General features: G+C 38.8%; 1 protein-coding gene across 3 annotated transcripts; it reads left to right on the top strand.

The window, feature by feature from the left end:
• The first annotated feature begins 6,631 nt into the window (after positions 1–6,631).
• On the top strand, positions 6,632–12,752 carry mc2r (melanocortin 2 receptor). Of its 3 annotated transcripts, XM_041989172.1 has the most exons (5): positions 6,632–6,768; positions 6,959–7,018; positions 7,122–7,194; positions 7,532–8,072; positions 10,365–12,752. In XM_041989172.1, exons 4-5 carry the CDS (start codon positions 7,720–7,722, stop codon positions 10,915–10,917), a joined length of 906 nt encoding a protein of 301 aa, XP_041845106.1. In that variant the 5' UTR covers positions 6,632–6,768; positions 6,959–7,018; positions 7,122–7,194; positions 7,532–7,719; the 3' UTR covers positions 10,918–12,752. The 3 variants fall into 3 exon arrangements, with proteins under 3 accessions (XP_041845106.1, XP_041845107.1, XP_041845105.1); XM_041989173.1 differs by lacking the exon at positions 7,122–7,194; XM_041989171.1 differs by having other exon boundaries at positions 6,959–7,194.
• The last annotated feature ends 726 nt before the right edge of the window (positions 12,753–13,478 follow it).

Raw genomic sequence — 13,478 nt, 5'->3', positions numbered from 1 at the left:
CTGCACTACGGGTAATTACTTCAGCATTATGGACATGCGTACTTTCTTCCTCTGTGGTCCTTTTAAGGCGTTAATTATCCCAAATGGTACTCTAGCACCAATCAATCCAAGCTGGCACTGCAGTTTTAAAGCTCAGAGGATTCTCGCTTTACATAGAGTTGTTTGTAAAATGGTGGCACGAACATGACAGCTGCAAGTAGATATAAATGGTTCATTTTAAGAAAATAAAAACAAAACAGTTACTTTAGTAAAGCTATTAATACATATGCAAAATGTAATGTCAGACGAGGCATGATTTTTATAAAATATGTAAAATAGACATACAATATTAATGTTTTTAACATGTGCTAAGGTTATTTTCCATGTGCTATTTGCTTTACTTTATATGTAACATTGCATTTGACTGGGGTGAATAAGGCACTTGAAGGCTTCACAAAGCCACTCCAGTTTTTTATCCCATAAATAACACAATGAAGAAACGTTTAAGTATTAAGAAAACAGCTGTGGTGAACCGCGTCCCCTCAGAGTGTTTAATCCATTTTGTTTGGCCATTTAATCAATAAAAAAACAGATCCCTGCTCTATCGCCCCCAAAGGTTTACATGACCTTAAGTTTAATGACATCAGAATATTGAGCTATACACACACACACACACACACACACACACACACACACACACACACACACACACACACACACACACACACACACACACTTGGCACAATTTAATTATTCTGTGACAATTTGCACAGCCAGTGGAGATAATTTTCATTATTTTCCCCCACATCTCATTTTTTTAGGCTTCAGTGCTGTTTTTAATGTGTTTTATGTTTTTAGGAAACTTGTGACATAACACTGAATACAATGATTTGCAAAATCATTTTATCTCTATATTCATTTGCAAATATAACAGATAAAACTGTTTGTTGGCAAATAAATATGCTGTCTTGGTTTTCTGGCTTCTACCATGCATGTTAGGCCAACTGGTGGTTGTAAGTTTAGCCAAGCAGCAACTGCAAGTGCTTGTTTGTCTCTGTGTGATGGACCGGTGACCTGTCCAGGGTTTACATTGCCTCTGATAGCAGCAGTCATAGGCTTCAGCCCCCGTCACCATGAATCAGGTGGAAAACCTGGATGGATAGATTTGGAAATTAATTATAGCTCCACATTATTAGGCTGCAGCAGGTGTGCATTTATTACTGCGCTGCTGAACAGTCACTGTCACACAGTCACTCATCTTTATTTTCTTTTGCATAAAAAGCTCATTATTAGCTGAAACGTTTGGAACAAATGTGTAATTTAAAACAAAGGTGTTGAAATGTATTCTCCAGTAAATGTCCACTGAGTCATGTTTTGTATTGAAGCTCCTGTTTGACTGTGAACTTAGTTGACTCTGCATCTATTAACATAAATAATTATATTAATATATAATAACTCTAAGACAGCCACTACTGTTTTCATGTCATTGAATCTGACTCAAATGCACCACCAGTAGGTCTGTTAATAATCACTGAATTATTATTCATTATGGCCTTGAAGCGGAAATATTCTCCTCTTCGTTTCATTTTAATGTCCCTTAAACTGATGGTAGATTAGTTGGTGATAACATTACAGGTTTTGAAGTCTGAGTCATTCATTTTTTCAGATAAAGCAATGACAGTATTGATATCTTTATAATCCTGAAATTACATGGAATCGATTAATACTAAATAAGCTGTTATTGATAACTGGGAAAGGACTAAAATATTGACAAAGTTGACCTGTTGTTATCATAAACGCCACAAAATCTTCCTGTGTGTGGGTAAAGCATGATGTGCGTGTGTGAAAGGGAGTGTTTGTGGGGGAGGCTGTGAGTCAGGGGTTACAGGGTAGATAGATGGGAGAAATGGGTGGAGGGTGGTGAGGGTGGAGGAGAATGGGGGGAGTGGTAGAAGGTGCCCTGGTTTCTGGGGTGTGCAGCTGGAACATTGGAGTGGGTGCTGGCTGCCTGAGGAGGCCTGGTCCTCCCGGGCATGGAGCGAGCCCTTCTGCCTTTGGGGTGGGGGGCGGCACGCCTCTGGGCTCTTGGGGCTTGGGGCCCTTCGCTCTGGCCATCCTGGATGGCCAGTGCCTGGCGGGGTCACTGGCTGCCGATCTTGGCCCACCGGGGCCTGTGCCCCGTGACCGCAGAGGGCTCTGGCCGGGGCCTTCCTCTGCCGCCCTTGGGGTGGGTCCGGGGTAGTCTTGCTGTTGTTGTCTTGGTTATTGTTTTTAGGAGATCTCAATGACTGTCAGCTTAGTTTACCTGTAAAAGCTGTGAGAAATCATCTGTTGTGTTTCTGTACAGGTGTAGCAGTTGGTTGTCTGGTATTAAAGGTCCCATATTATGCAAAATTCACTTTTTAATGGTTTTGGAACAGTCATACTGGTCCCCCCGCATGTGTAGGAGACCCGTAAGTGTGAAACTCTTTCAGGCGCTCTCTCTCCCCCCTGCTCCACCTCTAGGGAAGTAAGCGCTGAAATGAGCTTGTTTGAAAGCGTGTACGTTATGACGTCATAAGGGACAATAACCACTCCCCACAGAGCGATGGACCCGTCTACCGGCTCTCAAAGCCCGCCCTCTAAAAATCACCTAGCGCCCAGTGTTTTTCCCTCTTCGGCAACCCTCGTTAGCGGACATGGCTAAGCGACAGAAGCACTGTTCTGTTTGTGGCTGCATAAATGAACACGAAAACGTTTTTTTTACTTCCATCCACTGAACCCACGAGGACTGAGTGGATTAATTTTATTTTTGGAGGAAATGTACCCGGAAAACTTCCAAAGGTTTTGCATGTCTGTGGCCAGCATTTCAAAGAGGACTGTTTCCACAACATGGGGGCATGGAAAGCAGGCTTCGCCAACCGTTTGAAGCTGAAGCCAGGTTCAATACCAACTGTCCGTGACACAGCTGGAGAGGTAAGAGCTGGCAGTTATTTTATCGTTTCGGCCTTATTAGTCTGATAGCTTGAAAATATATTAACCTGTCAATCACCTCATGACGGGCGATGCGATGGGCGGAGCCAACAGCTGAGCTGCTCCACCAGGGTTCCGCCCACCATAAATGGCACATTTCTGAAGCTGCTAAAAAGAGGGAGGTGAAGAGAAGCCGCTGCACTCAAACTGAGGGTCGATTTGTCCATACCATGGCGGAAATATTTCATTTAGATATTAATGAATGGTCTCAGATTGGGAATAAAGTGTATAATATGGGACCTTTAAGTTTAATTGAAGGGTCATTGCTTCTATCCACTGTATCTTTATCCCTACTTCCCTTCTACACTTTCCTTTTTACTTTTTTTTTTTTACTTTACTTTTTTATTTCTGTCCTTATTTTTTTTTTTTTCTTTTTGTCTTTCTTCTGTCCCCTCTGGTCAGGTACAGCAATATTTCTATATACTAAATAAATAAAATTCCATAATACTAAATAAATAAGATAAAACATATATTTATACATATAAAGAATAAAAAACAAAAGATTATCAAGAGGAGTCTTATACCCATGAAGCTCATCTTAGCAGAGCAAATTTGTTCGGTATAACACATCAGCCTGTTTGCTACAAGTTAAAAAAAAAGAAAAAAAAGAATCTTTGTGTCAAACGATTGTTAGTAATAACATTGAATTTCTTATATTTATTACTCTGTACTGTCTCCATGTAAATCTGATATCAGCTCAAACTATGTGTTTGTCCAGGTGTTGCTTACCTCTCATCTGAAAGAAGTGAATACATTAATTTTTCTTCTCTTCTGTGGTTGATCAGTCCATACATAGGTTATGTAACTCAGGTCAAACACCTGGTGCAGGTGTGGACTAAACAATTTGGCACCTTTTTAAGAGGGTTAGGAGGGCTTCAGAGAACATCTATAATTATTTTTAATGCTAAATTTAAAGCAAATTTAAGCTCACTCGGGGCTTGTTTTTATTTAAATGTTTTATTTGGTTTATTTGACTTGAATATTAGTCTAAGACAACTGTCTTTTGCCCTTGTTACTAGGGCCATATCTCTTTATTCCTCCCTTAATGGGACACTGGTACAAGAGGTCTGGTGAAGTTAATGACCTGTGGAACAAAACTGGAACTGACTGATAATTATTCATGATGATTCTAATTACGTGGAGATCTTTAGACAATTCAGTTCAATCACAATTCAGATGCTTGTGATGTAAATATAAAATAATTATGGATCATTGTTTTTCCCTGTTCATGTCATGCACCAATATATTTTTGTCCGGTGACGAATAGTAGAGATACAGAAGCAGATGCAGGAGGAAAAGCTGGAGAAGGGATTGTAGGGGAAGCTGGAGGAGATGGAGGAGTAGAGGCTAGAGGAGGGAGAGTAGGACAAGCTAGAGGAGAAGAAACTGGAGGAGGGAGAGTAGGAGAGAATGGAGGAGGTGAAGGAGTAGAGGCTTGAGATGGAGAAGAGGCTGGAGGCTCAGAGGTGAGGTTGAAAGAATAAACATGTTAGTCATGACATAAAGCTTTGTGACAACTGTTAGAGTGATGATAATCTGGATCAGAGCTTTCAAAGTTCAAACACCAGACATCCTGAGAGGCATGCTGCCTGACATCAGAGGTCAGGTGATCAGGTGGAGGTCCTTGTGAGGCTGTTGTTGATTGTCTGCTGAAGCTCAGAGGAGTTTCAGGGCACTGAGGAGGTTAAAGACCTGGCTTTGCAACTGCATGAGGCAGAAATGCCTTAACAATGTGGCAGTTTTATCACAAACATCAAGAAAGAGTTAATGCCATGAACAGGAAGAAACTCTGCCAGGAATTCATCTCTGCCAATGATCACAGACAACATGTGTTTGGAAACTTTGGTTGGGTTTGTTATGTTGACCCCTCTGTGGTCTTGCTGTTCACTTTACAAATAAAAAAAAGTCAATGGTTCTGTGTTACACTCATTTAAAATAAAATGTAATACTTGATTACTGAATAATGGATATTTTATTCAATTTCTTCCCACCTGTGATGCCAGTTTGACCTGCCCACCGTTAGGTGGTGCTATGTAAATGATGGTATTCCATAAATAAGTAAAATTGGTGGTACTGAGTTGGTGTGAAGTTGACTAACAAGGTGAAACATAGAATTGGGTGATAATGTTTTGCTATATGCTTTACAACCAGTCAAACCAAAAAAGGAACATTAATCTTAAAAGTAGCAACAGAAAACTTGAAGAAGTGCTAGAAAACGCCCCCACCTCCACCTCTGAAATCAAAACTTCGTCCCTGCCCTTAAATCCACAAAGATTAAGAAACTTTTTTGAAATTGTGAACTTACAACAAAATGCCTTTGGTGACAGCGATATGGCAGCAACAGTAATTAAAAAATTAAATATTAAAATATATCCAAGTTAAAATATGCTAAAAACAAGATAATAAGTGGCAACACAGTTGAAAGGTACACTATGGGGCATGTACCAAATGCAAAGAAGCAAGACAACAAGACGATGCTGAACCACATCCTGCATCCATCACAACAGCATGGCTTCACAGGAGAAGAGTCCAGCTGCTGAACTGGCCTGCCTGCAGTCCAGACCTTTCACCAATACACAACATCTGGAGCATCATGGAAGCAGAAATCCAGCAACCAAGGTCCAGAACTGTAGAGCAGCTAGAATCCTGCATCAGACCAGAATGGGACAACATTCATCTCCTAAAACTCCAGCAAATGGTCTCCTCACTTCCCAGATGTTTACAGACAGTTGTTAAAAGAAGAGGAGATGCTACACCGTGCCGAACACCACCCTGGACCTACTTTTTACAGACGTGTGGCTGCTATCAGATTCACTATCAGCTAATTTTTCCATGAAATAGTAAAAATGTCTCAGTTTCAACATCTGATATGTTGTTTATCTTCTATTGGGAATAAAATCTGGGTTGATGAGATTTGCAAATCATTATATTTCGTGTTTATTTACATTTTACACAGTGTCCATACTTTTTATTTGGAATTAGGGTTGTACTTATTAAAAAGGAAAGTATTATTAATTTATAATCTGTATCATCTTTCTGCATCAAAACTCATCAAGGAGTCAATGACGATATGAAAATAGTTAATTTTTATTATTGAATTGGTCTTCTTTTGCATGCAGTATGACGGCTGTTGGATTGTTATAAAAAAAGAGGGATCAAAGTGATTAAGATAAAAGGTTCATACAGCAAATTTAATAGAGTTTTTCCTTTATTTAAAAGAACTCCGATTAAAGGGAAATAATACTTTTCTGAAGATGACAGCTTATGGTATTGTACATGCTGATTTTTTATCCTTTTTATCTGAAATAACAGAAATTATGCATATTATAAAAGTGTTGGAGGAACATAATAAAATACTGCATTATTTTCTTTCCAGAGGTGGAGGATCATGCAGAGATTCAGAACAAGCTGACAAAGAAAACACAGAGGCTTTAACAGACAGTCAGGTCTGCTGTCATGTCCTGCAAACCACGCTGGCAATAACTGACTGGCTGTAAAAAAGAAAAGAAAATTGATCGCTGTAAACAGCAGAGCAAAAGCAGACGTGGTCACATGGTTGAGATAAAGATTAAGCTGTGCCAAAATCACTGCCCCCCCCCTTCCTTTGTTGAAAACAGGATGCTCATATGTGAAAAGACATTTCGTGACAAAGCGGCTGCAGAGACCTGCCTGTTGCAGAGTGTTCCTGTGTGACTTTCTTTAAATGTGACCTTTGCTGAAGTATTCACTGGAGCAATGTTAACACAGTCAGCTGAGAGCTGCCAGCCAGCGTATTCGGTCAGACCACACGCCTGCAACCACACGTCCTCATTTTACCTCTTTTTATATTTTGTCTTTCAGTTCAAATATTTACAATATTTTCAGAGTAATTTTATGCTTTTATACATTTAGGAAACAACATTTTTGCATAAATTTTATTCTTAAATCAGCCTTCATTAATAATTTTTTTTTTTTTTTTTTTTTTTAGCATAGCAACTTGCCATCAGAAGGGGACACGAAGGAGATGAACTCATATCACTGAACCTAGGTTGTTGTGTGCCGTTCACTTTGCAGTACCAAGTTGTATCTGCTGTATTTTGAATAAGGATATGTTTTATATTTTGTTCAATTAATGTTGTTCTACTTCTCAGATACTGAAATCTGCAGAGAACTTAGTCTATTTGCTGCACATGTCAACAGAGAAAATCTATGACCAGTTAGACTGTATGTAAAGCTTTCATGCAGACATTACTGTATACAGCAACTCTCATTGCACTTTTTCACGTGTCTTGTGTGAGCTTGAAACTCCTGAAATTGTAAATGTGCTTATTCTTATTCTCCTTGGCTACTGAAACTTTGCTGCTGCAGCTGATATTTTGCATTTTTGTAAATTAAGTGCCGTCTGCTTTTTCTCTGTTTATCTCTCTTTGACTTATTTGTGAGGTTGTCAGCATGTTTTGTTTTGTGATGTCTTTCAGTTAATTAACACTGACTATAAAATAAGATTTAAGTCGAATTTGGCTGCTGCAACACTGACTAGAGGTTCATGTTGCTCCAACAGATGTGAACTTTTCCCTCCAGTGGTGCTCCTCATCTTGAAAACTTCATTCAACTGGACCATTCTGGATCACTATTTTGCCCCAATTTCTTTTATTAGTTTTTTCAATAGTTACTTTAACTTATTATAGGCATTATTTCCATTTCTATGTTAAAAAGTTTTTACAACATATCATTGTATCTTGGCTAACTATGAACTCAACCACAACCAACCTGTCAGACTGCCCTGAGGTGAAGGTCCCCTTCCCTGTCTTCTTCACCATTGGAGTAGTGAGCCTGGCTGAGAACCTCCTGGTTGTGGTGGCCGTCATCCGGAACAGAAACCTCCACTCACCCATGTACTGCTTCATCTGCAGCCTGGCTGCCTTTAACACCATCGCCAGTGTGACTAAAACCTGTGAGAACTTCATGATAGCTCTGGCTGATGTGGGGCAGCTGGAGAAGACGGGTTCTCCTGAGACCAAGCTGGATGATGTGATGGACTCCCTACTTTGCATGTCCTTTGTGGGCTCCATTTTCAGTTTCTTGGCCATTGCTGTTGACAGGTATGTAAGCAGAGGTTTGATCTGTGTACTGTGTATTAAATAACCTGTTTCTTTAACAATAACTGTCTGAATTAATTATGGAAATGACATATTGCATTCAAGCCAGCAGAATACCCTTCTCAAAGGGATAATAATTCCATATTTACAAAAGGCTATTTTATTCCATTAGCAGAACAATGGTGGGCAAAAGGGTGAAAAGAATTAAGTGTTTGTTTTGCTTGGTGTTCAGCTGACTGCTGTGAACTGTTTCTCTTTGAATTTTTGTTCAAAGGGGTGGAAAAATGATCCTCTAGTATAAATTAAATAAGGAAAAGATCGAGTCTTGCTTATTTGCACCTCAAATGCAATCTGGAATAGTTTATCTGGTTTAAGTTTAGCAGGAACAGTAAGAAAATGAGTGTTTGGTGGAATATTTGTTATAAGAATTCTACTCAACAAAAAATCTTTTACTGATTAAAACCCATTTTTTTCCCTTTTAAATTAAGTGACATTTGTAAGTAAAATGCTTGGAGCAGACACCAGCTGATCACTGCTCACTGGGTACTGACAATCAGCTGTTTGTCAACACCTGAGGTTCCAGAAGCCCAGTCAGATGGTATGTTTTTTGTGCTTTTAGATTATATTAGGAATTAGGTTTATATTGTTTATGCATACTTTTGTTTACAGTGTTTTATATTGGTGTTGTTTATAATGTTTTATATTCTATTATAATAATATATATGGGACTGCACGGTGGTGTGGTGTTTAGCACCGTGGCATCATAGCAAGAAGGTCGCTGGTTTGAGCCTCAGCTGAGAGAAGGTTGGAACAGTGGCCTTTCTGTGTGGAGCATGTTCTCCCCGTGTATGTGTGGATTCTCTCCAGGTACTCTGGCTTCCTCCCACCGTCCAAAGACATGCATGTCAGGTTAATTGATGACTAAATTCTCCCTAGGAGTGAGTGCGAGTGTGAGTAGTTGTTTGTCTCTCTTTGTTGGCCCTGTGATGGACTGGCGACCCGTCCAGGTTGTACCTGCTGAGATAGGCTCCAGCTCCCCTGTGACCTGAATTGTACTACACGGTGTAGAAAATGAAAATTTAATTTAATTAACAAGTCTCGCTTGGTCTTGGTTTGAAGAAAATAAGTTTATTCCTCAAGTTTCACAAAAAGTATGCAAGTCCCAAAGAATTTTCTGCTGGATAACAAATTAATGATCAAGACACAATAAGAAAACCATGTGGTCCACAGCTCATATATAATACAAAGAACATGCTCCACTGTTCTACTGCTACACGCCTGCTGTGCTCTTAAAGCTGCGGTACACAATTACCAGGGAAAAGAATTAGCTCCCCCTTCACATTACATATTTAACTCAGCTAACTCAATTTAAACTTAGTTATTCAATTAATACTTTAAACTTACTGTTCAACATAATGAGGATTAAAATAAAAGACATCCTCTTGAAAAATAGAGAAATACCACCAATCAGAAAAATTTTAAAATGAGTTTGCCTCATACATATATAATTACAGTAAGAATTAAGTTGAAATTAATAAGAAATATTTGAGCTGCTACTGTGTGAGACAGCTTATTTATTTGAAGTTACAGAGCTTTTGCTCATATGGAGGTACTTTGCAACACGCTAGGGTATTTTTAAATCATGAGTGAATCTTGCATGTCACAATGCAACCAACTGTAATCAATCATGAAAAATCATGCAAATAGTCACGAATAAAAATTTAAATCCTTGTCCAGCAATAATTACTATATATCTTTAATATTTTTTCATATTTCTTCTTTAAAAAGCCCAACGAGGGACAAGAGTTGTGTACTAACTTAACTCTTTATGTAAAACATCAGTTACACTTTTTGACCCATATGTTTGTTTAAATTGTCCCTGATGAACAAACAAACAAAAAAAAAGCAAATAAATAAAGAAATAAAAAAATGAATAGTATAAGACTTATTGCCAAGAAGTATTATCATGTAAAAATTACAGCCACATAAAAAATGTTATTTTTACATGATGTGTTTGTTTATTTACACGTTTCATACCTTATTCTAATCTTACTTTGGATCCTCTCAATGTCCGTTGGTGAAGCTACAATAATGGGTTTTACTGATTCCAACAGAAAAAGTTGAAATGTGATTTTATGAAAATGTCTTTACTTGAGCACCTGGATGGTGAATATAAAGATCATATTTGTATTTATTTAGGCTGTTCTGGGCTCTACCATATGCTGTAAAACTGTGCAGGACTTGGTGGTCCATCTTTTGATCAGATAATAGAATGATTTGTTTTCTGTTTTTGAGGTACATCACCATATTCCATGCGCTGCGGTACCACAACATCATGACGATGCAGCGCGCCGGAACCATCTTGGGTGTCATTTGGATCACGTGCGGCGTGCTGGCTGTGCTGATGGTGAGGTTCTTCCACTTCAAGTTCATCATGATCTGCTTCGTTGTCTTCTTCATCATCTCCTTGGCGATCATCTGCTTCCTCTATGTCTACATGTTCATGCTGGCAAGAATCCATGCCAAGCACATCGCAGCGCTCCCTGCTGGTAGCGGGGGTCAACGGCAGCGGAGGTGGGGCAGCAACATGAGAGGGGCTCTGACTCTCACCATCCTGTTTGGAGTGTTTGTGGTTTGTTGGGCACCATTTTTCCTTCACCTCATCATAATCATGGTGTGTCCCATGAATCCATACTGCGAGTGTTACAGGTCCCTGTTTGAGCTGCATGTGGTGCTGATGATGAGCCACGCCCTGATCGACCCGGCCATCTACGCCTTCCGCAGCGCTGAGCTCAGACACACCTTCAGGAAGATGTTGCTTTGTTCAGACTGGAAGTTGTGCTCATAGGAAAGGTTATTATTCCTGAATGTAGCTGAACCTCATCTTGAAGACTACGATGATGTTCACACACCCAGACCCGCCCAGGAGGCTGAAGCTGATCCTTTGGCATGTAGAAGAGAAACCTCTGCAGATCAGATTTGTTCTGGTCTAACTTTCAAACACTTGCTTGGGTTGAGATCTTAATGTACAATAAAACATCTCTCAGTTTTACCATCTGCTTTATTAAGACACAAAGATAGAATCCATTGTAAGTCACATGACCAAAGATAACATCCATCAGATTAAAGTGAAGCTCACATTTTAATTTCTTCACGCCACCACTTACATAATTACATAAAATGTGTCTCAACATGCAGAGAACAGTTAGGAGTTCAGTGTTGTCACGATCAATAATCAATTATTTACCTGACATTAATTTCACTGATATGTCAAAAGAGAGAATGTATAGTAAGAAAATCTTTTGTTTTTCCATCACTGAAACAACCCAAAGGTAAAGCAGTTTGTGTGCATATTCTTCTGTTTCACATTTGCAAAGGAGATACATGACATCCATGAAGCATTAGCTAAGCAACAATTACAACACAAAACAGAAAAAAACACTTTATTAACACGGTTTTCAGTTTGTTTGCTCGAGATTTTGCTATTTATATACATAAAAAACATCCTAAATGTTGCCTGCAGATAAAATCAATATTAATGGCTTACAACAAATATTTCTATGAATCACAGGCCAACTGTTTCTGTTGTGTCTACCACAAAAGCCACGATGCACGACATTCTGCTGCAGTAGAAGCTGTGTTTTTAGATAAAAATCCTTCAAGCTTCTCAGTTTGGGAGGTAGGCACCAGAACACATTTACACACGGCACTGCAAAGCTATTTATACATTCTCTTTGCTTTTTTTTTTTTTTCATAACCTTGTGGCATCTTATAAACAGCAGTTTAACCCAGACCATCACAGGGATGGTGGGAAGTAGAGATCATCTGCGAGCACAGGGACAGAAGGTGTCTGGAAAATAGTCAAATAGCAGGAGAAACAGCTGTGCTTTAGTGAGCGTGGGCAGATGAAAGAAGCTGGTTTCTTAACTGTAGTAGTAACAGAACAGCAGCAGGCAGAAAATTGGATTTTGCCTATTTGTGTCATCTCAAAGAGGAATAGTGTACATGTGGTTCTACAGTGAAGTGTGAACACATAACCAATCAAAAGCAGTCAGTTTGTTAAATGCTCGACAGTAAAAATAAATAACTTTAAAAATAACAACTTGTTTGCATGTTGTACACACAAATGTTTTTGTTGTTTTTATTTTTCTCTTTCTGTGCTTATAAACCTGCTTTTAAGCTAACTTTTTCATTTGAGTACCATTTTTCCTTTAGTACAAATATGTTGTGTTTAATTTTTACAGCATCTCACCATCATTTCAATATGTGTTAACTATCAACACTCCAACAGCTACTTCAGTCTAAAAACAACATTTTTATTATACGCTTCCTTAATCCACAGTTGCTCTCTACCTGCACTCATTTGGCTGGATAAGTTCCCATCCTCAGGTTACCAAAACGCAGTGAGGCACTACCACCCAGCAGTGCTTTCTGAAGTCCTGCAGTATGTATACATGAACTTCTGTGAGAAAAAGAATTACTTTTATACCTCATGGGTGTTTAACCACTTACTTCCTTTGCTATCGACTCTTTTTCCCCCTCAAAACTTCAGTGTAATCTCTTTAAACCCCAAACATCTCAAAATGATGAACATTGCATGTTTATTATTCATAAACACATGTTTAATGGTGCAGTCTCCTTTCCCTTCATGCTTTAGGTCTTAGCACAAATACCTGGACAAAGACAATTATGGAATTTTTCTCACAGAGTAACATAGAGGGCTGCATTGGGTTTAAGATCCAGCCTCCACAAATATCTCAGGAGTAAGACAATTTAAAGTTATTGAGGGCAGAAACAACTACATATAAACTGCAGGCCCCGCTGTGTAACCTGCTGTGGTACTTAACTAGCTTTAAGTGCAATTTGAAGCCAACAAATTTCTGATGGATTTCACTTTACAAGTAAAGATGAGTGAGTGTCTTACATTAAACTTTAAATAAAAACAAGAAAGCACTAAATCCATACACATGAAGGTAAGAAAGTGCAGGAGCAGGTTAACAAAATACCACCACACAGGACACTAATGCTCCTATTTCCTCATTTGTTTGCTTATGCAGCATCTGCACACTTTGTTTGAACTTTAATGTAGACTAAGGGGGCCTTTTCACAACAAGTGTCTGAAACTAGTAAAATCAAGTTGGTTTGTTTATTTCTAAGCTAATGATGTCGGCAAAAAGAAAAATATTAAAATGCATTCATATTTACGACTAGTTATATTAACACACTTCATTATTGTGGAATGCGTAAAACATTTCCAGCTCTACGAATTAACTGTCAAAGCTTTGACACACAGATTTTTGGGTGTGTTAACTAGATGTGGACACTGAAGCCAGAAAATGGTTGTCTCATGTGTTTTTTTTAGGTACAAATCACATTAATGAGGGAGTTTAAGTATCGAGTGAAAAGACC

This window comes from Melanotaenia boesemani, chromosome 6 (genome assembly GCF_017639745.1).
Source record: "Melanotaenia boesemani isolate fMelBoe1 chromosome 6, fMelBoe1.pri, whole genome shotgun sequence".
NCBI lineage: Eukaryota > Metazoa > Chordata > Actinopteri > Atheriniformes > Melanotaeniidae > Melanotaenia > Melanotaenia boesemani.
This window is presented reverse-complemented; position numbering and strand designations above follow the sequence as displayed.

Excerpts from the sequence above, each read along its gene's own strand:
- mc2r (XM_041989173.1), top strand. The coding sequence starts at position 7,720 with ATGAACTCAACCACAACCAACCTGTCAGACTGCCCTGAGGTGAAGGTC. Across the intron at positions 8,073-10,364 it reads TTGGCCATTGCTGTTGACAG|GTACATCACCATATTCCATG; the intron begins GTATGTAAGCAG and ends TCTGTTTTTGAG.